The 26,757-nt window shown below is 41.4% G+C and overlaps 1 protein-coding gene across 6 annotated transcripts in view; it reads right to left on the bottom strand.

The window, feature by feature from the left end:
- Window positions 1–889: 889 nt before the first annotated feature.
- Window positions 890–26,757, bottom strand: part of BMPR1A (bone morphogenetic protein receptor type 1A) — a 151,799-nt gene continuing 125,931 nt past the window's right edge. For 4 of the 6 annotated variants that reach the window (XM_073574867.1, XM_073574861.1, XM_073574862.1 and 1 more), the window contains 10 exons: window positions 14,842–15,004; window positions 13,391–13,493; window positions 12,920–13,019; window positions 10,109–10,211; window positions 9,816–9,954; window positions 9,284–9,476; window positions 7,557–7,854; window positions 3,402–3,577; window positions 2,637–2,767; window positions 890–1,710 (listed from right to left, as the gene is read on the bottom strand). In XM_073574867.1, coding sequence (XP_073430968.1) covers window positions 1,585–1,710; window positions 2,637–2,767; window positions 3,402–3,577; window positions 7,557–7,854; window positions 9,284–9,476; window positions 9,816–9,954; window positions 10,109–10,211; window positions 12,920–13,019; window positions 13,391–13,493; window positions 14,842–14,969 — 1,497 coding nt within the window. In that variant the 5' untranslated portion in view covers window positions 14,970–15,004 and the 3' untranslated portion in view covers window positions 890–1,584. Of the gene's footprint in view, window positions 1,711–2,636; window positions 2,768–3,401; window positions 3,578–7,556; window positions 7,855–9,283; window positions 9,477–9,815; window positions 9,955–10,108; window positions 10,212–12,919; window positions 13,020–13,390; window positions 13,494–14,841; window positions 15,005–20,026; window positions 20,237–26,757 lie in introns of all 6 variants that reach the window. The other 2 variants (XM_073574866.1, XM_073574865.1) reach the window with 2 other exon arrangements.

Below are 26,757 nucleotides of genomic sequence, written 5' to 3' on the forward strand. Positions count from 1 at the left end.
TATTTAGCCCATAAAAAAACACTTTTATTTATACTATATTAAAACAAAAAACAATCAAAATCAATTTAACAGGGTATCTAAAGCAGAGGCTGCTGTCCTTAACCCCTTCAAAACCTTGCCCTTTTTAATTTTTGCGTTACAGCTGACATGTGCCGAGAAAGATGTGGGCTCACCGCCCGAGCCTACATCAAAGGCGGAGACACAATATACGCCATACATGTACGGCGCATGTTGTGAAGGGGTTAAAGCAGAGACATTAGACGCTTATGTACATTTTGGCAGAAGTTCAAAAAACTTCAGATATTGGTTTGAGTACCATAGCCTAACCTAATAATTCACTCTTTCCAGGATACAGTCCCCATATAAAGACATGCTAGGCACATAATAAAAGAAAGGAATTACATGAAGTGTCCACCTCCCCAATGCACGTTTCGATGTTGTTCTGCCAAAGACAACATCGAAACGTGCGGTGGAGACAAGACTGACAGCAGTGGTAACTTCATGTAAGTCCTTTCTCTTATGTGCCTAGCATGTATTTATATGGGGAAAGTATCCTGGAAAGATTGAATTACTAGGTTAGGCTATGGTACTCAAACCAATACCTGGAGTTTTTTTGAAGTGCTACCAAAATGTGTATAAGTGCTTGCCTCTGCTTTAAGGACCGCAGTCCCTGCTTTAGTTACCCTATTAAATAGATTGATTGTTTTCTGTTTTAATATAAATAAAAAGTATTTTCATGGGCTAAATATACTCTATTGTCGCTTGATTTATATTAGTTGCTTTGAGTTTCTGCCTAGTGCATTAATATATTTTTGTTAAGTAGGTATTTTCATTTGCGTTATCAACACCACCTGTTGTATTACGTCATACTACTACTGTAACAGGAGAATTCAGCATTAATGCTTTGAATAATTTTAGTTTCTGGCATCATTATCTCCTCTTTTTGCCAGTTAAGAGCAAGCATAAAATAACCTCAATATGGCACATGCAGAGCACTAAAAAACCAGGATATCGCTTGGGGAGTATCATATCAAGAACAATAATTTAATACAAAATTCTGTGTAGCTAACTAAAAATACTGCGGTAAGTGACTGGCATAAATGGCACTGGTCCGCTCTTACACTTATTTTCAGCTTCATCACGGTAGGCATTTTATAAAACAATTGAAACGTGGCAAATTATTGGTGGCACAAATGAAAATCTTGCTTCAGGTAGAAATTGTAAAAAAAGGCAACGGTGACACGTTTCTTCTCCACAAGGGTGCGTACGGGAAACTTAATAACCTGGCGGTAGCTGCTTTCACAGAAAGCAATATAGCTTGAACATGCAATAAAACTGGAACTTTGAGTCTGTCATAAAAGTCTTGATAAAATATAAAAACAAAAATATTCTGTTCTGATGTGCACAGAGGCTCCCGACGACGGAGACGCTCTCAGCACATTATTCTACACAGTACTGAGTTAAGTCTTTATATAGCAGCCTGCAAAATGGATCAGGGAGGCCGCTGAATCTTCAGTTGCCTCTTCTTGCACGTCGCTCCCTCGGTTTAGAGTCCCATTGCTGTGGAGCCGCAAGTTTCCACTGTCAAATCTTGACATCTTGTGATTCTACCATTTTTGCGAGTGTCTTTTTGATCCTTAGAGCTGTGAGACGGGAGGCTGGATTTTGGGCCCAACACTCAGCCATTAGCTTCAATATCGCTCTCAAGCACTGAAGATAAAAGAAAATGAATTAGAAACTTGTTAGAACAGAAAGGATCTACTTACAGTATATGTGTACCATGATGGGGACTCCCTGCAAGGAACCTCTGCTTAGACTTCAGCAGCATTGCACAGGAGTCGGCAAATATCTACGGTAAGCAGACACCTCCAGGACCGCACGCATCTCAAGAATGAGGCCTATGTCACGCTGCTGGGAATGGAGAAAGTACTGTGTGTATAGACATCTTTTCATTTACTTCAGTACACGAGTTTCAAAAAAATTCTAAGAATTTTTCTTTACAATTCCCACAGAAGTGAAGAGAGCCACATTCTTGTCCCCAAAAGTGGAACCTGCATTTATCACCAATTTATGACGTATCCTGTGTATATATGCTAACGTACGATATGGGAATAGCACTTTTAGCCAATTTGTAGAAAATGTGGGCCCAATTATTTAATTTGAGAGGTCTTTTTGTGTGTTTTTTGTTATTCTTTTAAATCTATTTTATATATATATGCATTTTTTTTTTTTTTTGGATCACAGTGAGTGGACTTTAGGTCTTCAGATGTTTTTGCCTGGTTTTTCACTTGCAACTGTGTGAAAAGGGGTTAAAATCTACACAAATGTACTCCAGGCCCCTTTAGGCTCTTATTTTTAGACATTTTATGTATGGCAGGCAATTTTGGTACAATTTTTTTTTTTTTTTTGCAAAAGGTGTAACTATTTGTTCTAAAAAGTTACGAAAAGGATCAATACAAAAAAGAAGATTTTTGACTTTGCACAAAATCAATGAAGTTTGTGCATCATTTTGAAAAATTTGACACAAAAATAAGTCAGTGAATGACGCGAGAAAAAAAATTCCAACTGAAGAATTTGATCCTTCATGTTTTAAACACAATGTCTTTTGAAGAAGGTGAAGAAAGCAAGACACCTACCTCATCACTATTCCACCTATTTGACACAGTGGGCCGTAAACATTTAATGCACACCACTTCTCTCATATCCTCAAAAGATGGGTCGCTGGGCACCATATCATAATATGGCAACTGATATTCTTCAACAATACCTGGAAACAATAGCACAAATCCAAAATAAATGGCTGCTGTAAACGGCACCTTGCTTTGGCTTTTTGTGTGTCATTTCAAGCTGGCAGACGGCACTGAAGGCTGACCTGCAATTCCCTAATTGGGTGATGGATGGAGAACTATGCCCAAGTGAATTAAAAAAGCCAACCCATAAACATTTTTTCCCATAAACCTGTGCATATGTGTATGGTATGTAGTGTGTACATACGCACTTAACACTGTCTTTTCCAGCATACAACGCCATTCTGTATCTCTTCTCCATGACGTCACCACTCTTCAGTCTCCCTGGATCACTCTGTGCGTGAGCCAGAAGTCTCTTTTACAGTGTAAGCCTATGAAGCCTTGTCCTGACGCTCCATCGGGTTACACTGCAAGAGAGACTTCTGGCTCACATATACAACAAAGTGATCCGGATATTCTGAGGAGTGGTAAAGTCACTGAGAAGAGGAGCAGAATGGCGCTGGATACCAGAGAAAGAGGTCGTAGGTGAGTATAATTGACACACACTACATACATATAGGTAGAGGTTTAGGTTAAAAAAAAAAAAAAGTTCATGGGAGGGCCTTAAAGCAGTGGTTTATAGCACTTTAAACAGTAGTTCATAAGACAACTTACCACCAGTGATGCAGCGACGGGTCATTTCCCAAATTATTAAGCTAAAGCTGTAGATGTCTGCCATAATGTACGCTTGGAAATGGTTTTTATTCAAACTTTCATCCAGGACCTCAGGTGCCATGTACCGTTTTGTGCCGACACGAGTATTCAGGGGAATATCAACTTCATGTGTGTCGCTGAGAGAAAAAGAAGGGCAAGTATAATTATTTCTTAAGATTGCAGTTTTTTTCTTATCCAAGAAGAAGGAGAAGTATAAGTCCCTCTTTTGCCCTTCTCTCACTCCGCTGTCTCCTATCTCTCTCATTTTCATAAATCATATATTTTTTTTTATTTTCTCTCCGACTTGGCTGTATCAGGCTTTTTTTTTATTTTTTTTTAGTCTTATTTTGGGTTACTGAACAAAGCGCAGGGCTTGTTCTGTAATGGCAGCAGGCAGATGTCAATGCAGCTGCATGCACAGTGAGGTGAAAGCTTTTGGAGACTGGCCTGGTGTCAACAAGGCAGGGCTGTGGAGCCGGTAAGCCACAGTTGCGACTCCGACTCCTGGATTTTATCAGGCTCCGACTCCGACTCCTTCATAAATGGCCAATTCATAACAACAAATTTACTGTTGTAAAATATTAAACATCGTGCTTATTCAGTTTCTCACCATCATATAAGTAATCAGACCACTTAGAGCAAAAACTACATTTATTAGAATACAATTAGAATATAGCAAATAACTTTTATAAACTTTTCTAAACTGTAAGTAAATATGCAATAAACACTTTTATGCAGTTAAGAAGAAATCTATAAATTTGTCCTCAGAAAAAGTATTGCCTCTGTCAGATCCTCCTTCATGGATGCCCTCAAATCTGATCTAATTATTTTGAGAGCAGAGAACAACCTCTCTACACTAACTTGTGTTGGTGGCAAAGCAGTAACCACTCGGGCAACATCTCTGACAATGTCAGGATACAGAGGAATCGCTTGTTACACTGTTATTTTTGATGAACGGTCAAATTTCTCAATTTCTTTTAGTGCACATGAAAAATTCTGCTGAAATGTACTGGCTGTGTTCCTTGATGGGGATGACTCTTCTTCTATGCGGGAACGCTTTGCACGGTCCTTGTGATCCAAATATTTTTCGAAATTAAATTCTTCATCAGTTGATGATGAGGGTGAAGATGTGGCAAGACGACCAAATTCTTCTTGTTCCTCATGACTGTTCTGCAACCCTTTCATCCTTACTGCTATTTCAAACAGAGCTTCTTTTCCTTTACTTAGCTGTTGATCATCTAGAAGAATCCGATGCATTGGGTCTACATAAACAGCTGCCAAAAGAATGTTATTTTGTAATAGTAGCTCCTCTCTCCATTTCATTGATGTAGCAATGCCACTTGCAATTAACCCTCCTCTTTGGGACAGGCGAAACATCAGGTTCTTCCACTCCTTTAAGAAAATACCTGGAGTTAAGTCCTCTGCTTGTAATTTTTTAGTCACTGTAAATGGGTGCTCTAGCAATTTTTCCAGCTCAGTCACCTGATTCCACTGACTTTCATTTAGCGTCAGTTGAGGGTTAGCCATGTCTACAAGAAAGGTTTTCAGTTCAACCAAGCGCTGAATCATTAAGTAAGTACTGCCCCATCGTGTGGCTTGATCAATAATTGCCCCTTTTCCAGCACGTCTCTTCAAAATTAAGTCAACTTTAGGGGTTCTGGCAAAAGTAGCCAATTTTCTCACCTTGCCAATCAGTGCAGCAGCATGTCCTTCTTGCAGACTGTCTTATAGCCAGCTGTAGCGTATGCACAATACAGCGCATGTGATGAATGAAAGAACATTGACACAGTTTCAACAAGATCATCTAAACTATCATGTTGCTGTTCATCTGAAGCAACTTCAGTTTGCTCCTCAGTTACAATACTGTGTTCCTCTATTTCAAACATTTCTGTGTCTGTGGACCCAGAATGTTCTTCTAGCTGCTGGTCACCATCATTACTCTCATTCATTAGCTTAATAGTACTTATCATATTTGAAGCATTGTCAGTTACGAGAGAAAGAACTTGCTCTTTTTTAAGTTCATAGTCTTGCAGAACCTTTTCCACCAAGACCTGGAGAAACTCACTGGTGTGATGAGCTTTGGTGTCTTTTACTGCCAATGTCTTGGTAACTATTTCATTTTTGTCACAAACAAATCGGACATTGATGGCAAAATAGTTCACTCTGTGACGTGTGCAGGCATCCATTTTAAGAAACAGAAAGCGTCCCTTGAGAGTTTTTTTAAGTTCTTCCTTTTGTTTAAAAGCTTCTTCGATTACTAATTTTCTAATACTCTCTCTCTCCAGAGAAACACCAAGCTTGCGGGCCATTTCCCCATTCAGACACATAAAAGCTGGTTGTGAAAATAATGAAATAGGCACACTATCCTTTACAACAAGCTCTATGATGTTTTTTAAATGTATCTACTGTCATTGTCACAGTAACTTTGTCACTGACAAAATATCTTGCAACTGATGGCTGCAAAGTTCTCTGCTCCTTTGTTTGGCTGGAAGAGCTGGGCACTGGTTCATTGGTTTGGATGCAGTCTTTCTCATCCACTGCTTTCAGTACTTCTGGATGAAAGCGCTGTAAATGTCTCTTTAGATTAGAAGCTCTGGTAGGAGCATTTTTATCTTTGCCTGAATATGCACTCATCTTGGCTTCACAGCATTTGTTTTCATCTGGATCATTTGTCATACACTGACAGACATAATGTTTTCTATCTTGAGTGATGGTGAAATGTTCAAATACAGCTGATTTAATGTGATGCTTCTTTGACATTCTCAGGTTTTTAATTCTGCATTCACAATCCAAATGACAATTGTTTTTCCTAAAAAACAATTGTACAAAATTATTGCCAGGTCGTACAACTGATATAGTGGTCAGTAATACTGTTATTATTCCTCATGTACTCACAGTTAACTGATGCAAAGTTTGTTGAAAGGATAATACTTCTTACAGTCTTCCTTTTCTGAGTAGCAGGCAGCTGTGAGATGCTTGGAAGACGCACACCTAGTATGATCTAGTCTAGAGGAGCTTTACTACTAAGAATTTGCAACACATTTTCACTTTCAGTTTCATACATTGTAAGTAGGGGGGTTGGGGCAGCATGAGGTTAACCAAGTATAAGATTAGATAAGGGCAGTGGAGAACAGTGACACACAAGAAGTAAGAAATGTCTCTATCTCCAGCAGAACTGCTTATCACTGTTGTTCATAGTTTGATAGAACATATATATTTGAGTAACATTTATAAAATTCATATGAAAGTTCAATTATGAAATATTAATACATTTTTTTTAAAGCTGGAGTCGGAGTCGGTACATTTCTACCGACTCCAACCAAAACTAACTCCGACTCCACAGCCCTGCAACAAGGGCAGCAAAGTAGTAATTTATCTCCAAGAAAAACAAGTACAGACTGACATTCTGCACAAAGTACGAAGACTGGACTACAGAAGACTGTGGTAAAGGTATTTTTATGATGAAACCCCCTTCATACTGTTTGAGACATAGGGAAGGAAGATTGTCTGGAGAAGAGATTAATCACTACCATGAGTCCTGGATTATGCCAAAAGTAAAGTATTCCAAGACTATTCAGGTATGGGGGGAGGGTTCATCCATGTAGGGGGCTAACTCACAAATTTGCCTCTGAACACTGCAATGAATAAAGAATGGGATCTACACCTTCAAGAATAACTGCACTAAAGTGATCAGATAGCAACAATGAACAATACTGTTTCCCGCATGATGGAGACCATGTCACAAGGCAAAACTGATAATTAAGTGGCTCAGGGAAAAAAACATTGAAATCTTGGCTCCATGGCCAGTAAACCCTTCAGATCTCAATCCCATTGGGAACCGGTGGTCAATCTTCAAAATGAGAATGACAAAATAACAGAAATTGTGAAACTCCACTGAGTTGTCATTAGTCAGGATTTGGCCCAGATGCCGATACCCAGCTGCCAGGGCAAAGGGCAGAAGTCTCGAAAAATAAGAGTCATTGCTATAAAGTTTTAACAAAGTTGACATTTGTCAATGAAAGTGTAAAAACTTATGAAATGCTGATAATTGTACAGTAACCAAAAGAAACATCTGACTAAAAAAAAAAATCTAAAAAAGCGGCAGCTGCCATTTACCTGTTAAATTTGACTGCCAGTCCCAGGTCAGCAATGCAACATGTCCAGTTCTCCTTGATCAGGATGTTTTTGCTTTTTAGATCCCTGTGTGCGATGGCTGGCTTTCCCTGGGTACCGTAAATCTCAGTATGCAGATGGCACAGGCCGCAGGCAGCGGAATAAGCCAATTTAAGAAGAGATCTTGAATCCAGGGTGGCACACTTAAGAAAATCATATAATGAACCATTTTCATGATATTCTGTTATCAGATACATTTGCGTCCATGATCCAGTCCCTTTGATATCAGCAGCAATAAAACCTGAGGGAAAAAAAGCCATCAGCTATGAAACCTGAGGGGAAAAAAATCCCAGCAAGGAAAGTCATGCCCTTTTACCAACACACAGCAGCACACTTGTCTTGGTTAAGGACAGCATAGTACGTGATCAGTTCTGCTTTAAATATCAGCCCAAATGCATTTTGGCCAAAAGGGCCATTAACGTCTCCCTATACCTGATACACGTGTATAAAGTGAACTCTAGTATACACGCAAACACCCGACTTGTCCAATCACCTCACAGATCCTCTTCAAACCGGCCATACTTTCCCTCTTCGGGGTTGTGGGTACGTTAATGGGAACAAGGAACAAACTTGGCACTTTTTTCGCATATTAAATATACTAACAAAAATTACAAAAACATCAAATAATAAAAAGATATTCACATAAGGTGTTGATACTGGATTATTACACGTATGGCATGATATGGGCTAGAGATGACTTGCCTGCATGGCAGGTAATTCCCTTCACTTTTGATGGAGCAACCATTTGCTAACACAGAAACGGTCTGCTCTTCCAGAATCGGTGAGCTACACAGAGAAGGCTGCTGTAGGGATTTTAATTTATCTGATCCATAACAACCCTCTATTAGTCAAAGAGCAGTAACTTTTTTGCACCATTTTCCCTTTATACTCCATCTAACACAGGTTTATGGGAGTAACCGCATACGCCGCACTTTTCACTTCATTTGACTATCTTACATGGCTGTTCTTTTAATTTAAAAAATAAAATAAAATTTTTTTATGAGATATATATATAATATTAGGATAATAAGAACCAGCCTGCAAACTGCTGTGAACATTGAAGAAGGGGCACATTTGCCGCACCTTCTTCCTCACCAACTGATGGAAGGGGTGATAATAATCAAACTATAACAAATTTGATGGCTTACTCCTTGGACAGGACATCAATATTAGGAGGCTGGATGACCCCAGGAAATCACAACTTAACATCATTAGGTCACTGCTATTCAGGTAGCTCAAATCCTAGCAATGACACTACAGAGCATAATAGTATTAAGGTTGACGGTAGACATAAGTCTACTGAGTTCAACTTATACCCCAACTTGTGGATTCAGAAGGCAGCAAAAACCTCATGAGACTCCTCGTCTCCACATATGGCAATTACACTACTATGATGGCAGCATGTCTTGCTGAATTCTCCGACTGCAGTACTCTAAGACTGCAAAGTACTTTAGTGGTTTAGGTAAGCTAGTCGAGGTGGGCAGCAGCCCAGCTGAGTCTTTATTGCTGTAACAATCCTTCGGTTTGGGAGTCAGTCACCTAATAAAGGCAGCCTGGGGTTTCCATTTTCCCTAAAGATAATGTAGTTTTCTGATCATAAATTTCTACAAACCTTCTTGCACCACAAAATAGATCCCTAGGTGTCTTAAAATTGCTGAAATTTTACTTACCCAATATATTCTCATGCCGCATCAACACAGTCTGGTAGATTTCAGTCTCTCTGAACCAGCTGGCTTCCTCCGCAGTGAAGAATACTTTCACGGCCACTTTTTCTCCTCTCCACTTCCCCATCCAGACTTCTCCATATCGCCCCTTTCCTATCTGTCTCACCATCTGGATTTGCTTTGCTATTGTTCTCTGGACCTGTAGGGCCAAATGAGAAGTTACTTCACTTTGCATCTTTCTACTAAACTGTGGTTTTATTTAGAAGCTATGCAATGCTATACAACCCCCACACCAAGACTGAAAAGAGGACATCCATGTACGTTAATCGGGCCTCACATCTACCCTAGAGGTGCTGCTTCATAGGAAGCACAACCCTGTAATATGGCTCTGATACCGCAGCACATGGAGTGACTTCAGCTCTAGAGGCCCAAAACAGACGACTAGTTTGTTAGTAGTTGGTCAGTGTCGTTATAGAAAATTCTTTACGACTTTACTTTTGTTCCATGTCTGAACAAGTAAACAGACATTGTGACTTACCAAGAGCGGAAGCCCAGATCCACTGCCGGAACTTTGGGACAGGTCGATGAGAGCCTTTAACGACTCTCCAGAGGGTATAAACGCCTCGTCTTGATCCAGGTTTCCACTGTACAGCATTCTCTGGGTTGCCAGTTTGTGCCTGCAGGAAGACAAAGTCCTAATAGAAATTCACAGTGGTACAAAGAGCTGGTCGAAAAATCTGTAGTGGCTCTGAGACTTAGAACGTAATAATAGAGAAGAAATGTGCACAATATGCCGTATTTGAATAAAAATGCTTATAGAAGTTAACTTACTTGTACAAGCAGGTGATGAAGATGAAGACCACCATGATTAATAAGCAGACCACAATGGATATAATCAGGGCTATGACATGAACACTTCTGCCAAATATACCTACTGAAAAGGATTTTTGTGTTAGTCAGGACTGCATAGAACAAGGCAGAGAAGTTTGAGTTATTCTTTTTTGCTGCTCTTTCCAACATTAGACCTACAAATATATTTCTCCTTGTACATTTTAGGGAATATGGTGAATAGCCTAGGTATGGAGAGATTACTGTGACTCTGCACTGGAGCTGCTCAAGAGAAAAAACTACAGAAAAATCAGAATATGGAGACAGATTGTGATTCAAGTCTTCCAACACTAGAACCTATGGCACAAGCTGGAATCGCTCTAAACCAAACTTATATGCAACCCCAATTCAACACTTCTGAAATGTGTGCCATGGAAAGTCAGTCGAAAGGTTTAAGTACATTAGTGTTTTCCCAAGTTTTTAGATACAAATTATAGTTCCTGTTTTGCTTTTTGTGTCCACCTTGTGTTTCACGTAAGCTAGCTACATTTAAAGGGAACCTGTCAGATTATTCATGCTGCCCAAACAGGCAACATGAATCAGAACCTGGCTGCACGACTGCAACCAGGTACGTTCTACTCTCAAATGCTTAGTGCTTCAGAGGATGGAAACCGTTTCAAGAACCACCTGAGGACCTGAGACGATACAGGTCCATCGCTGTCCCCGGCCAGCTCATCCCCGCTCCAGCCAATTGGCAATTCTCTTGCCAAGAACACACATGGGAGAGATCTTTTAATCCCCTGGAGTGGTGCTTTGAAATGCTGGATGGGGGCAGCACCGGACTAGTCTCACCTCTACCTATGGCCCCAACCAGATCTTCAAAATATATTTTCTCTTAAGCTCTGGAGAATTTCAGAGTAAAACATGCCTGGCTGAAATTGTTGAAGCGGACTGCCTCGCTCTGCGACTGCGCATGCGCCGATATATGGCTGCTTTTCTATTTTCATTCATATCAGCCTTGCGTGGGGGAAACAGGACCTGCGCACGCGATTATATGGGCGGTCTTTGAGTCCTCACTGCATGTGTCTGATTATGTTCTCGGTTATGCGGTTGGTCTTTTTCAGTGACTGCGCAAGCGCTAACATATGGCTGTGTTTTAGTATAATTGGCCTTCATATCTTATTGGCTGGCCTGGGTATTTAAACCTTACTAGGACCTGACGATGCCATTCCCCCCGGAAGATGGCATTTAGCCGAAACGTACGTAGGGAATGTGGCACCGCAGGTCTGAGGTTATATCTATATACGGTATCTATCTCTCTCTCTTTTTTTACTTCCATACTCTCCATACAAGTCCTACGTTGATATGTTAGTTGTTGCTCTAGTGAGCACAATGAAGATACAGTGATCTAGCTTGGATATTGAATTCACATTGATGTATGGAGTAAATGTATTTATAACTTTATATATTTTACATTGCCTATTGACCTGTAGTTCCACCATAGTAGCTCTCACTATCTCATATCCTTTAGTATGTTTTCTGTATGTATTATGTTCTCAATGATATTTAACAATAAAGATACACAATTTTAAGGTATAATTGTTCTTTTGTGTGCATATTTTTTATGGGCTATAACTGGCTGAAATTGTGCAGACAGGCTCGGATTCATGCCACCTGTGGTCTGGGCAGTATGAATCAAATGACAGGTTCCCGTCAATTCATTGAACCATTCCAGTAATGATGGAAGGTCACATTGCCAGTCTCTAGCCATGATTTTGTTGCATTAAAAGGGTATTCTCAAGTTTAAAAGTTATTCCCTATCCAAATGACAGGGAACAGTTTTCCAATCGCTGGCAAAAGAGTAGCGGAGGTCAATCATGCACACTACTGCACAGTTCATCCCTAATGAGATAGATATCCAAGCACAGTGCTCGAATGATCGGCAGCGTTCCTTTTGGAATGGATGGAGTGGTGCAGTAGTGCACATGATCCACCTCCGCTTCATATAGCTTGGATTCTCAAGCTTGTTGGGAGCCAAGGCAGTCAGACCCACAGGGATCGGAAAGTTATCTGCTATCTTTTGGGTAGGAGATAACTTTCATGCTTGAGAAGACCTCTATAAAGCAGGGAGGGAATATTGAGGAACAGTTCAGATATTGGGGTGTGGGAATCTAGATTATGTAAGATCAGTCTCAGTGAGGGAGGACGGTCTTTTCTTCCAAGTGAGGGAAATTAGGTTTTGGATATTATTCCAAATAGGTTTTAGTAGGGACCTGAGAACAATGTACATAAAGGGTTTCCTATGCCAGGTTTACAATGCCAGCAGTGAGCGGAACGGGATTCATCAGTTCTGTGCAGTACATCTGGGGTTTCATAACTTCTTGAAACTATTTTTTTTTTAGCTTCATTTGTGATGCTTTCCGGACAAGAGCAACAGTTCATATTGAATTCGATCTGGAGAAAATACAGCGATAAGGTTTTATTTTATTGGTCACTGACATTTGATGAGATCTGGTCTGTTACTAATAGCTAGTTATAGCCTAGAGATCAGTTTAGGTGCAGCGTAGGGGATCATTTGGAGGCAGCTATTTGGCTCGGTGCAGAGGGAGGACATTTCATAGGTGGAAAGATATTGCTTCTTCTATAATCTTTGTTTCAGTCATCTAACGCGATTTCATTGAGGATGTTGACAAGTCACTTGGGTGCATGGAATCTCCTGAAATTAGGGAGCTAATGTGTAGTTTGGCTATACATACACATATATACACACAGACCTGTAGACACATACAGCTATATATTATGGATATCAATTACCTGGTGTCCCATCCGGAGGCAACGTGGGTTGCAAATCTTTATTGCAAAAGTCAGTCCGACAGCACTCTATAGTCCTTCGTAACTGGGCTTTGGGAGAATCCTATATTTCAAACAGAAGAGGGATAAAAGGGCTTACACAAATCATGCACGTGACAAATATTTTATGACACATTCACTTGCTGGCTTTAAAAAGGTTATCGAAAAGCAAGTGGATGGGAGATAACTAGTGTGTTGAGCAACGGCCACTAACCAATGTCTAGTGTTTCATCTCCATATGGTGCTTATATCCAGCCACTGCTAGAGCAGGTAACAGCCGATCTGTGGAGGTGTCAGGGGTTGAACCCCACACCAGTCTCATATGGGGGCCCAGCCAGGAGATAGGCCATCCATATGAAGGTTATAAACAACCTCTTTAATGGTTCTTACATTTTATATGTGTAGTATTAAAAGAAAAATTGTCAAAAATGTTACCTTGCATTGGAAATCTGAACCTTCCAGCTTCATGCATCCAGAGGTTAATGTAATTTCCCCATGCTCATCTTCTTCAATTATAGCAAAGCAATGTCCATTTGTACTACAAAACATGAAAACAACTCCCATTAGATATAGCTAAACTGTAAAAGGAATAGAACATTGGAAATAAGTGTCTTGGCAGACTTCCCTGTTCTTTTAGTGAATTATGGAATATTCATGTGCTTGTTAAATGCGCTTACAAGTTCGGCAATCTGGAGCAGTCACCCTCTACCCTGGTTATTTTCCCAGTGTCTATGTCGTCCCATCAAAAATAAACTTGTTCTTTGCTCTTGAGACATGGTGATGGAATGTGAGGACTTGCACACTTTCCACTAACCTTAGTGAAGGCTTGCTTGGACAATGGGGCATATAGTCATTTGCATCACTGCTACAGCTTTTGCATATGCTTAATTAAAAACTAACATTCTGATTTGTCATACCAATCACATGTACACACTTTGGTTGGATGCTCTTGTATTTTTTATTGTATTCTTAAGGCCTGTTTCACATTTCAGTTATTTGACGTCAGTCAAAATCCACCAGGTTGTTAAAAAAAAATGGAACCGTTTCCGTTGTGGGCCAAACGGATGCCACCAGATCCGTTTTTTGACGGATCCGCTTTAGTAAGTTAGTGACTGAAATTTAAAGGAGACCGAGGAGAGAGGGAGAGGGGGAGAGAGAGAGAGCGAGAGAGAGTGAGGGAGCGAGCGAGAATTTCGCCGCTTCCAGGACGGTATGTCAAGGTTAAAATGTTTCCCGGAGCTAAGCGTCCAGGCATGCACACTAACAGCGGACCGTCAACCGAAAAAAACGTTGCAGGGTCCGTCTGGTCCGCCCGGGAACCGCTAAAATTTTCACGGATCCGTCAAAAAACGGATCCAACGGACGACCGTCGGTCAACATCCACCACTAATGTAAGTCTATGGGGGGAAAAAGCGGATCCGCCAAAAAAGGGGCGGATCCGTTTTTTTTCAGAAACTGGCAGATTTTGACTGACTTCAAATAACTGAAAGGTGAAACAGGCCCAAGCTGTAAGTTCAATAACCCAAATGAAAAAAAAAAAAAAAATTAAAAGTTGAAAAAAGTGCTATACCAGTAGAGAACACTAGATGGCAGCATATGCCTAATTATTGGTACATAGCCCTAGTACAGAAGAATTCAGAATATCCAGATCGGACTGCAGGGCTTAGTAATAAATCGTCTATTTCAGACATCACAGGCTAAACTTCTACCGTGTATAATCTGTAAGTTCTGCTGACACCGACATCTTACCGATACAAATGGCACATGAACTTGTTATAAAACTAGGAGTGATTTTATAATTAGCGCTGGGAGGAGAATCGGCTCATCTCTATTGCTCAATAGAAGCAATACGCCCCTCACGGAGAATGGGGAAAGCTTCCACTTACATGCAGGTATTATTTGTAGCATCTTCTGGGCAATAACCGTAACAGTAGCAGTTTAGGAAGGGTAAGGTGTCCTCGGGAGCCACAGTTACCCCATTTTCTTGTTTCTTGGGGTCAGCGATTGATTTCATTGCAGGTCTTTGTGGCAAGAGGTCAGAGTGTTGACCTGTAGGAAAACCACAAGGCACAGAGAGGTCTGTTATAAAACTGCAGTAACAATCATCTACAATAAATGAGAGACAATACGCAAAAAATAATTCAGTATTTAGCATCTTTAGTCTCTGCCATCCTAGTCCAGAGGTGGATGCGGCAAGGTTTCCACATGGTTTCTGTTGGAGAATCATATGTGGTCCTTTAGGAAAAATGCAGCTCTGCTTTTGCATTACCAGATAGGGGAGACCCTTTTTATTTAATCCTTAACAACCCCTTCAACTTTGGTTTCATTATTTTTATGGATAAGCCTAAAATAAGGTCACACAGAACCAGGAGTCTAGTGCTAGCTTCTGACAGCTGTTTGCGCCACTTTTCCGTGGAGCTCAACCCAAGGGCTTATTCACACGTCAGTAACTTTCATCAGTGTCTGCGCACCAAAACCAGGAGGGGAGCTTATAGAGAAAACGTAAAACTGAAAGATTGTCACCTGTTCTGCATTTTGGAGACACTCTTGGTTTAGGACTACAAATACCGATGAAATTCTGTATGTTTAATTCGCCCTGAATTGTAATAGTATTAATATTGCACCGTCTACAAGCAAAAGTGTATATTCTGGCAGCTAGACAAGTTTTCCAGACATCAACCCAAAAAAACGCATTTAAATAGTCCTTTTTCCTGCTGCATGCATTTTCGGATTTGGACATGAAGAGAACCAAGCACCAAGTCCTGAGCTGTAAAGCAATTGCCAGAAGCGCAGCATTCCAGGGGAGGAACGCGGCAGCCAGTCCTGTACTATAACCATCCCCCGACCACATCCGCGGCACGGCAGACCACATCCGCGGCACGGCAGACCACATCCGCGGCACGGCAGACCACATCCGCGGCACGGCACACCACATCCGCGGCACGGCACACCACATCCGCGGCACGGCACACCACATCCGCGGCACGGCACACCACATCCGCGGCACGGCACACCACATCCGCGGCACGGCACACCACATCCGCGGCACGGCACACCACATCCGCGGCACGGCAGACCACATCCGCGGCACGGCAGACCACATCCGCGGCACGGCAGACCACATCCGCGGCACGGCAGACCACATCCGCGGCACGGCAGACCACATCCGCGGCACGGCAGACCACATCCGCGGCACGGCAGACCACATCCGCGGCACGGCAGACCACATCCGCGGCACGGCAGACCACATCCGCGGCACGGCAGACCACATCCGCGGCACGGCAGACCACATCCGCGGCACCAGGGCTGTGGAGTCGGTAAGCCACAGTTGCGACTCCGACTCCTGGATTTTATCAGGCTCCGACTCCGGCTCCGACTCCTTCATAAATGGCCAATTCATAACAACAAATTTACTGTCGTAAAATATTAAACATCGTGCTTATTCAGTTTCTCACCATCATATAAGTAATCAGACCACTTAGAGCAAAAACTACATTTATTAGAATGCAATTAGAATATAGCAAATAACTTTTATAAACTTTTCTAAACTGTAAGTAAATATGCAATAAACACTTTTATGCAGTTAAGAAGAAATCTATAAATTTGTCCTCAGAAAAAGTATTGCCTCTGTCAGATCCTCCTTCATGGATGCCCTCAAATCTGATCTAATTATTTTGAGAGCAGAGAACAACCTCTCTACACTAACTTGTGTTGGTGGCAAAGCAGTAACCACTCGGGCAACATCTCTGACAATGTCAGGATACAGAGGAATCGCTTGTTACACTGTTATTTTTGATGAACGGTCAAATTTCTCAATTTCTTTTAGTGCACATGAAAAATTCTGCTGAAATGTACTGGCTGTGTTCCTTGATAGGGATGACTCTTCTTCTATGCGGGAACGCTTTGCACGGTCCTTGTGATCCAAATATTTTTCGAAATTAAATTCTTCATCAGTTGATGATGAGGGTGAAGATGTGGCAGGACGACCAAATTCTTCTTGTTCCTCCTGACTGTTCTGCAACCCTTTCATCCTTACTATTTCAAACAGAGCTTCTTTTCCTTTACTTAGCTGTTGATCATCTAGAAGAATCCGATGCATTGGGTCTACATAAACAGCTGCCAAAAGAATGTTATTTTGTAATAGTAGCTCCTCTCTCCGTTTCATTGATGTAGCAATGCCACTTGCAATTAACCCTCCTCTTTGGGACAGGCGAAACATCAGGTTCTTCCACTCCTTTAAGAAAATACCTGGAGTTAAGTCCTCTGCTTGTAATTTTTTAGTCACTGTAAATGGGTGCTCTAGCAATTTTTCCAGCTCAGTCACCTGATTCCACTGACTTTCATTTAGCATCAGTTGAGGGTTAGCCATGTCTACAAGAAAGGTTTTCAGTTCAACCAAGCGCTGAATCATTAAGTAAGTACTGCCCCATCGTGTGGCTTGATCAATAATTGCCCCTTTTCCAGCACGTCTCTTCAAAATTGAGTCAAGTTTAGGGGTTCTGGCAACAGTAGCCAATTTTCTCACCTTGCCAATCAGTGCAGCAGCATGTCCTTCTTGCAGACTGTCTCTTATAGCCAGCTGTAGCGTATGCACAACACAGCGCATGTGATGAAAGAACATTGACACAGTTTCAACAAGATCATCTAAACTATCATGTTGCTGTTCATCTGAAGCAACTTCAGTTTGCTCCTCAGTTACAATACTGTGTTCCTCTATTTCAAACATTTCTGTGTCTGTGGACCCAGAATGTTCTTCTAGCTGCTGGTCACCATCATTACTCTCATTCATTAGCTTAATAGTACTTATCATATTTGAAGCATTGTCAGTTACGAGAGAAAGAACTTGCTCTTTTTAAGTTCATAGTCTTGCAGAACCTTTTCCACCAAGACCTGGAGAAACTCACTGGTGTGATGAGCTTTGGTGTCTTTTACTGCCAATGTCTTGGTAACTATTTCATTTTTGTCACAAACAAATCGGACATTGATGGCAAAATAGTTCACTCTGACGTGTGCAGGCATCCATTTTAAGAAACAGAAAGCGTCCCTTGAGAGTTTTTTTAAGTTCTTCCTTTTGTTTAAAAGCTTCTTCGATTACTAATTTTCTAATACTCTCTCTCTCCAGAGAAACACCAAGCTTGCGGGCCATTTCCCCATTCAGACACATAAAAGTTGGTTGTGAAAATAATTAAATAGGCACACTATCCTTTACAACAAGCTCTATGATGTTTTTTTAAATGTATCTACTGTCATTGTCACAGTAACTTTGTCACTGACAAAATATCTTGCAACTGATGGCTGCAAAGTTCTCTGCTCCTTTGTTTGGCTGGAAGAGCTGGGCACTGGTTCATTGGTTTGGATGCAGTCTTTCTCATCCACTGCTTTCAGTACTTCTGGATGAAAGCGCTGTAAATGTCTCTTTAGATTAGAAGCTCTGGTAGGAGCATTTTTATCTTTGCCTGAATATGCACTCATCTTGGCTTCACAGCATTTGTTTTCATCTGGATCATTTGTCATACACTGACAGACATAATGTTTTCTATCTTGAGTGATGGTGAAATGTTCAAATACAGCTGATTTAATGTGATGCTTCTTTGACATTCTCAGGTTTTTAATTCTGCATTCACAATCCAAATGACAATTGTTTTTCCTAAAAACAATTGTACAAAATTATTGCCAGGTCGTACAACTGATATAGTGGTCAGTAATACTGTTATTATTCCTCATGTACTCACAGTTAACTGATGCAAAGTTTGTTGAAAGGATAATACTTCTTACAGTCTTCCTCTTCTGAGTAGCAGGCAGCTGTGAGATGCTTGGAAGACGCACACCTAGTATGATCTAGTCTAGAGGAGGCGCTTTACTACTAAGAATTTGCAACACATTTTCACTTTCAGTTTCATACATTGTAAGTAGGGGGGTTGGCAGCATGAGGTTAACCAAGAATAAGATTAGATAAGGGCAGTGGAGAACAGTGACACACAAGAAGTAAGAAATGTCTCTATCTCCAGCAGAACTGCTTATCACTGTTGTTCATAGTTTGACAGAACATATATATTTGAGTAACATTTATAAAATTCATATGAAAGTTCAATTATGAAATATTAATACATTTTTTTTAAAGCTGGAGTCGGAGTCGGAACATTTCTACCGACTCCAACCAAAACTAACTCCGACTCAGACTCCACAGCCCTGCGAGGCACGGCAGACCACATCCGCGGCACGGCAGACCACATCCGCGGCACGGCAGACCACATCCGCGGCACGGCAGACCACATCCGCGGCACGGCAGGCCACATCCGCGGCACGGCAGGCCACATCCGCGGCACGGCAGGCCACATCCGCGGCACGGCAGATCACATCCGCGGCACGGCAGATCACATCCGCGGCACGGCAGATCACATCCGCGGCACGGCAGATCACATCCGCGGCACGGCAGATCACATCTACTCCTCCGGCATTAGCACTTTTACATTGGCAAACGGTTAGAAAATAATGATCGCATTGCTGCAAAAGTGTTTGTTAAATGCAAAACAAAGACGGTCATCTTCTAAGTCTCGTGAGGTCAGCATAAAGCTGTAAATGTAACATATTAGACATTCACCTATTCTACAAAAGAGGTTCCTAAATACACCACATTCGGGTGATGAAATTGTAAAGAAATGTAACGAGCTGATAAATACAAATAAAAAGTCAAAACCGAGTGTCAGTTACATTGTCCTGTCCAGAGTCGGGTCAGAATCCTATAATAAGACTCTGCCCAAAGTGCAAGTGATAAGGTTCTTAGAACCAGACTGACATGTGGCACCAGGGTGAAAACACATCCTTACTTGTAATGGCGTCTGCACCAACAGCTTAATCCAGCGGCAGAGAAAAAGTGAAAAGGTCAAGTCTCCGGATTGTCCCTATATAGTATTATATCAATATGGATGTGGTGTCGCTTAAGAAAACGAGGCAGAACTAGTGCGGCAGGATGCGCCTGTCTTCCTGCCTCAGATCTTCTAATCACACCACCCTGGGCATGACTGACAACCAGCATAACTGTCCTACCATGCCGCTGACCATTGTAATTACCAATCTCCTGCCTATCTTCTCTCCTAGCACTGGCCGTTTCCCACTGGTCATTGTGATTCCTATTTTTCAGGGAAGGAAATACCTCTGCAGACAATCAATGGCTGTGGTTGTAAAGTGTGGATGTAAATGGCTAACATGGGTCACATCCCTGCCGCAGACCATGCCCAGCTTGACCATATGTGAAGTTAACGCCTTAGGGCTCATACTCATCTGCAAGGAAAAGGGACAAGTGCAATTCAATAAAATCGGATTGCATTCTGACCAATTTTATTCTATGAGTCACAGCTCATCTGCTATTTTTTTCTCAGCTTAAATCAGACTATTGTACAGAAATTTGACTATGGGGTTAGTAATGTGGCGTCTTATAGAGGCCTCTCCATTACTAACCCCTGGGCTTGATGTCACCTGACAATACAAAGGTGGCATCAACCCCAATACTATCTCCCCACTTGCCACCGCACCAGGGCAAGGAGTGAGGCTAAGTGCCAGATGTGGCGCATCTCACGGATGTGAAGAGAGGAACTGATTCAGCTTCCAAGCTTGCAAACATGTGCATCCCTGAGAGTTCACCGGAGTTCGTGCTCTCACTTTACGGCACTACCGCTGTGAGAATTTTCTCACGCAGCGGTGCCACAAGTAAGAGCACGAACTTCGGTGAACTCTCACGGCGGCGCAGTGATACACTGTGGGAGGATCACCTCCTGTCACTATATCACCGGAGGCCGGGTAGAGCAGTCACATCTCCCGATGTGACAGTTCCACACATGAGATCGTCGTGAGACATTAGCTATTAAATAGACTACAGTGGAAAGTTAAGTATGTGTTGGTTTATTATTTTATTATTGTTGCAGGAGATGGAGAGCATCTGGGATTAGGTGTTTGGTGAGTATGAATGTGTTTTTTTTTGTTTTACAATTGAACACAGTCACCAGATGATGGGACTACTACTGTCTCATCATCGGCTCATGCTGTCACTGTTATATGTGACAGCAGACATAGCCGGATGGGAGTAGTAGTCCCATCAGATGATGCCTGGCTACACACAGACAGACACATATTCTCTGCTCACACACTCTTCCTCATTCCTTTCTGCAGCGTTTTTGGCACGCAACTCCACAGACCTTTTTACACCTTTGCGGTTTTGCTGCGGATTTGACTGACTCAATGGAAGTCAATGGGTGCAGAAATGCTGCAGATCTGCAAAAAGAATTTGACATGCTAAAGAAAATAAAATGCTGCGAATAAGTTCGGAATTTTCCGCAGCATGTGCACAATAATTCTAGATTCCCATTGATTAACGTTGCTTGAGCTACCCTTTGCGGATATGGTACAATTCCGAACAGAAAAACCGCTGCAGAGCCGCAAAAAAAATCTGCAACGTGTGCACATAGCTTTATACTTCCTAATCTACACAGAAGACGACAGGGTCTGGGTCAGTATATTGCTCCTAAAATCCATGAGATGATTATACATAGCTACCTACCTATATAAAAAATGCATACCTGCACACACAAAGGTGTGTGTATGGATTATAAAAACCCTATTTGAACACTAGCTCATCGTCTGATGATACATTTCCTTTAAGAGATGTTAGTACATTTTTATTAGCAGCTAGGCAAATATAATTACATTTTCACAGGATTATTATGGGCAAACCAAAATAATTAGGAACCGTGAGTAAATTTCAAGGTTCAGATGATACCTGGCCAACCGTGATGTGCCCTCTGATGCTAGAAATCTGGAGAGAATATTCCCGTTATTTCGCATGGCACAGGGCATGCAGACAACCACAGAGAGCTGCTTCATATGATTGACCACTGGAATGCAAGTTTTCACCTGCAGCGACTTAATTGGAGCCTGGAAATACTGGGGGCGTCTGGAGCCAGACCCGCAGCCATCATACATGGGCTTGTTGTTGGGGTTCTGTAGACGGCTTACTAGAGCTGATAAAATGATATTGCTCGCATCCATGAAGACACTTTGAATATCAAAAGCCAATGCAAATAATTAATACGTAGATTTAAAGTTGGAGTCAATTAGTCAGAACTAAAAACGCTGGGCTTGATGCTTCCTAAGGATATAACAGACGGCATAACCTGCCACTGGAGACAAATTACCATCTCATGGCGAGACAATGTATAGACAAGCAAAAGGCTTCAGTAACACAGATCAATAAACCTTAAGACAAAGCCTTAGTTTTGTAGACAAAATAAAGCGCGCACACACAAAAAAAAAAAAAGCGTGATTGACCTTATAAGAAGTCATTGCCAGCTCGTAATTTACAAGTTCAAGAGCAAATCACAAACCTGCTAGAAATGAAGAAACATCATGAAACAATCACTGACCTCAGGGAGACCAGTCAAAGAAAACACTGAGGCAGCCGGCAAAGGCGCTCAATCAGTGAAATCCTAGGTGCACTGCTCCCTGGGAAATACGAATATGCAAATAAAGTCCTTGGAGCCTCATTTAAGAGTCTCAAACACAGGTCCTTCCCTGGAGTAAGATCTGGCTAGTCCCATGTTTGAGACTCTTAAATGAGGCTCCACGGACTTTATTTGCATAGAAATGAAGAAAGCCCACACATGCTAAGGCTCTATGCACACCGTGTCTGTGCTCCAACTTCATGGTCAGATAAATATGTCTATTGGGATACCAAAAGAATGTCCTTTCCCCCATATCAGAGATCCTCCTTTCCCTGCCACTTCTGGGCTAATAGTACCTGCTCCCCGTACATCGGGCCTTCTGTGATGAGGTCTCCTCACGTGATTGAGGGTTAAAAACACCAGAAGTGAAGGAGGAGACCGTTGATGCCACAGAAAGGTAAAGGAAGGAGAGGAGGGGTTTTTTTTGCTAAGTTTGAACCTTGAAGAAAGTTGTTATTATTATTTTACACGTGAATAGACTTAGTTTTTGCAGATTTTGACTTCCAGAATAATCCTCAGAAAATCCACATAAAAAAATTAACACGCTTCATATTTTTTATATTTTTGCAGTAACAATTTCCGAGGTGGAGGTTCGCTCAAATTTGACCCACTTTGCAGCTACTCTATCATCTTGTGTATTTTAACCCCTTCGCGACCCAGCCGGGTCACCTTTCTGACCCGGCCAATTTTTACAATTCTGACCACTGTCCCTTTATGAGGTCATAACTCTGCAACGTTTCAACGGATACCACTGATTCTGAGAATGTTTTCTCGTGACATATTGTACTTTATGATAGCAGTAAAATTTCTTCAATATGACTTGCGGTTTTTTGTGAAAAAACAGAAATTTGGTGAAAATTTTGAAAGTTTTGTAATTTTCCAACTTTTAATATTTATGCCCTTAAATCAGAGTCATATCGCACAAAATAGTTAATAAATAACATTTTCCACATGTCTGCTTTACATCAGAACAATTTTGGAACCAAACTTTTTTATCAGGAGGTTATAAGGGTTAAAAGTTGACCAGCGATTTCTCATTTTTTCAACAAATTTTTACAAAACCATTTTTTTTTTTTTTTTTTTTTTTTAGGGACCACATCATATTTGAAGTGACTTTGAGGGGTCTATATGATAGAAAATACCCAAAAGTGACACTATTCTAAAAACTGCACCCCTCAAGGTGCTCAAAACCACATTCAAGAAGTTTATTAACCCTTCAGGTGCTTCACAGAAATTGGAATGTTTAAAAAAAAAAAAAATGTTAACTTTTTCCACAAAAAATTACTTCAGATCCAATTTGTTTTATTTTACCAAGGGTAACAGGAGAAATTGTACCCCTAAAGTTGCTGCACAATTTGTCCTGAGTACGCTGATACCATATATGCAGGTAAACCACTGTTTAGGAGCATGGAAGAGCTCGGAAGGGAAGGAGCGCAATTTGACTTTTTCAATGCAAAATTGGCTGGAATTGAGATCGGACACCATGTCGCGTTTGGAGAGCCCCTGATGTGCCTAAACAGTCGAGACCCCTCACAAGTGACACCATTTTGGAAAGTAGACCCCCTAAGGAACTTATCTAAATGTGTGGTGGGCACTTTGAACCCACAAATGCATCACAGAAGTTTATAAGGTAGAGCCGTAAAAATAAAAAAATCTTATTTTTTTCACAAAAATGGTATTTTCGTCCCCCACTTTTTAATTTCCCAAGGGTAACAGGAGAAAGTGGACCCCAAAAGTTGTTGCGCAATTTGTCCTGAGTACACTGATACCCCATATATGCAGGTAAACTACTGTTTCGGCGCATGGCAGAGCTCAAAAGGGAAGGAGCGCCGTTTGATTTTTCAATGCAAAATTGGCTGGAATTGAGATCAGATGCCATGTCATGTTTGGAGAGCCCCTGATGTGCCTAAACAGTGGAAATCCCCCAATTCTAACGCCAACCCTAACCCCAACACACACCCCGAACCCTAATCCCAACCCTAACCCTTGTTCCAAACCCAACTTTATCCCCAATCCTAACCCTATTGGGAAAATGGAAATAAATACTTTTTTTTTTATTTTATTATTTTTCCCTAAGGGGGTGATAATATGGGGGGGGGGGGGGTTGATTTACTATTTATAGCAAGTTTTTATGTTTGGTAGCTGTCACACTAAAAGACGCTTTTTATTGCAAAAAAATAGTTTTTGCATCACCACATTTTGAGAGCTATAATTTGTCCATATTTTGGCCCACAGAGTCATGTGAGGTCTAGTTTTTTGCGGGACGAGTTGACGTTTTTATTAGTACCATTTTTGGCTATATGACATTTTTTGATCGCTTTTTATCCCGATTTTTGGGCGGCAGAATGAACAAAAAACAGCAATTCATGAATTTCTTTGTGGGGGGGCGTTTATACCTTTCCACGTGTGGTAAAAATGATAAAGCAGTTTTATTCTTCAGGTCAGTATGATTACAGCGATACTTCATTTATATTTTTTTTATGTTTGGCGCTTTTATACAATAAAAACTATTTTATAGAAAAAAATGTTTCATTGCTTTATTCTGAGAGCTGTAACTTTTATTTTTCCAGTGATGGAGCTATATGGCTTTTGTTTTTTTGCGGGACGAGATGACGTTTTCAGCGATACCAAGTTTATTTATATCCGTCTTCTTGATCGCGTGTTATTCCACTTTTTGTTTGGTGGTATGATAAAGCATTTCTTTTTTGCCTTTTTTTATGGTTTTCACTAAAGGGGTTAACCAGTGGGACAGTTTTATAGCTCGGGTCGTTACGGATGCAGCGATACCAAATGTATAAATATATTTATTGGTAAAATATTTATTAAAATTTTTTTTTTTATTTGGAGATTTTTTTTTTAATCTACTTTTACATATTATAATTATTTTTTTTTACTTTATTACATTGTCCCAGTATGGGACATTACTATATAAAGTAAGATCACTGATCTGACACTTTGCACAGCACAGTGTCAGATCAGCAATCTGACAGGCAGTGTAGGAGGCTTGCCGGCTGACAAGCTACTTCACTGAAGGACCCGGAAGGACCCCCTCCCCCGCCAATCTTGGAGCCGGGACAACGCTATTGCATCGCGTTGTTCCAGTGGGAGCGCGCAGGGAGCCCCCTCCCTATGCGATTGTTCTCTATGCCGCTGTCAGTACTGACAGCGGCATCAGAGGGGTTAAATGCCCACGATCGGTGCTAGCACCAATCGAGGGTGTTGCTGCGGTGTGTTAGCTGTCACATACAGCAGATGCTCGCACCCGATCACCACGGCACTCAGCGCGAGGCAACGGGGATCGTGCCGCTGTGAGGGCAGAAATGCTGTTCCTGTAGAGCAGTACTTGTACGGCGAAGGTTGGGTAGGGGTTAATGTCCAAAAGTCCAGATAGAAAATTCTCAACATTTAAAGTATGAGTGCACGGACCCCAAGTATCAGGGACCTTCTGCCAGAAAATGAAAAGGAAATGCAATTAAAAAGGTGAGGAAAGATGAAAGAACTTGCGTGTTTGAGGTAAAAAGAACAATCTACTAGAAGGCTGAGCACGTGGCAAGGAATTCTGGAGGACACAGCACACAACTTGTCTCCACATGTTTCCCCCTTCGTTTTATTGCTGCAGCAGTCACAAAGGAGTCTGAGGTCTGGCAATGTGCACTGAATCAGCCTTTTCTCCAACAGTTGCTTTTATTTCCTTTCTCGTTTTCTTAAGTGAACGGCTTCATCCACTGCCTGTTTCTAAGCTGCACAGCCAGACTGAGATGGTCTGTGGAGGGCAAGAGTTAATAGCCACCAGCCTTGGAGAATGAAGTGGCCATTGTGCAGAGCTGCTCCATTCTGGTGGCCCCTACTGATGGCCACAACTTCACAGAGGGAGGAGGACAAGCAGAGATCGAAAACAAGGGACGGGCAAGGCCGATGATCACATTTCCACATGGGTACAGGCCGTCTATTGAGAGACAAAGATGGCGGCTGAAACCAAAAATCTAAGCGCAATGTGTTCTACTAAAGACCTAGTATTTCTACAATTTCCCCGGCTTCGCAACATTAGGGTGAAGACAGATATTGGACCATGAGACAACCAGCACAATAATGCCTTCTGCGTGCCTTCAGAGTGCGGTCTGGTTTTATAATACCTTAAAGCAGCTTAATTTTAAAAAATAAAAATCGATTTCACACAGATTGCAAAAATGATCAAACGGACTGAACAATGGAACAAAATTGGATGAAGTATACTACTTTTTCTTGCATGCTGAAAAAAAAGGTTAAAAAAAGTCAGAGGAGAGGGGCCATAGGCTGAATTTCCGCAGC

Source organism: Dendrobates tinctorius, unplaced genomic scaffold (assembly GCF_039654945.1).
Source record: "Dendrobates tinctorius isolate UK_male_01 unplaced genomic scaffold, ASM3965494v1 ptg000040l, whole genome shotgun sequence".
In the NCBI taxonomy this organism is placed as follows: domain Eukaryota; kingdom Metazoa; phylum Chordata; class Amphibia; order Anura; family Dendrobatidae; genus Dendrobates; species Dendrobates tinctorius.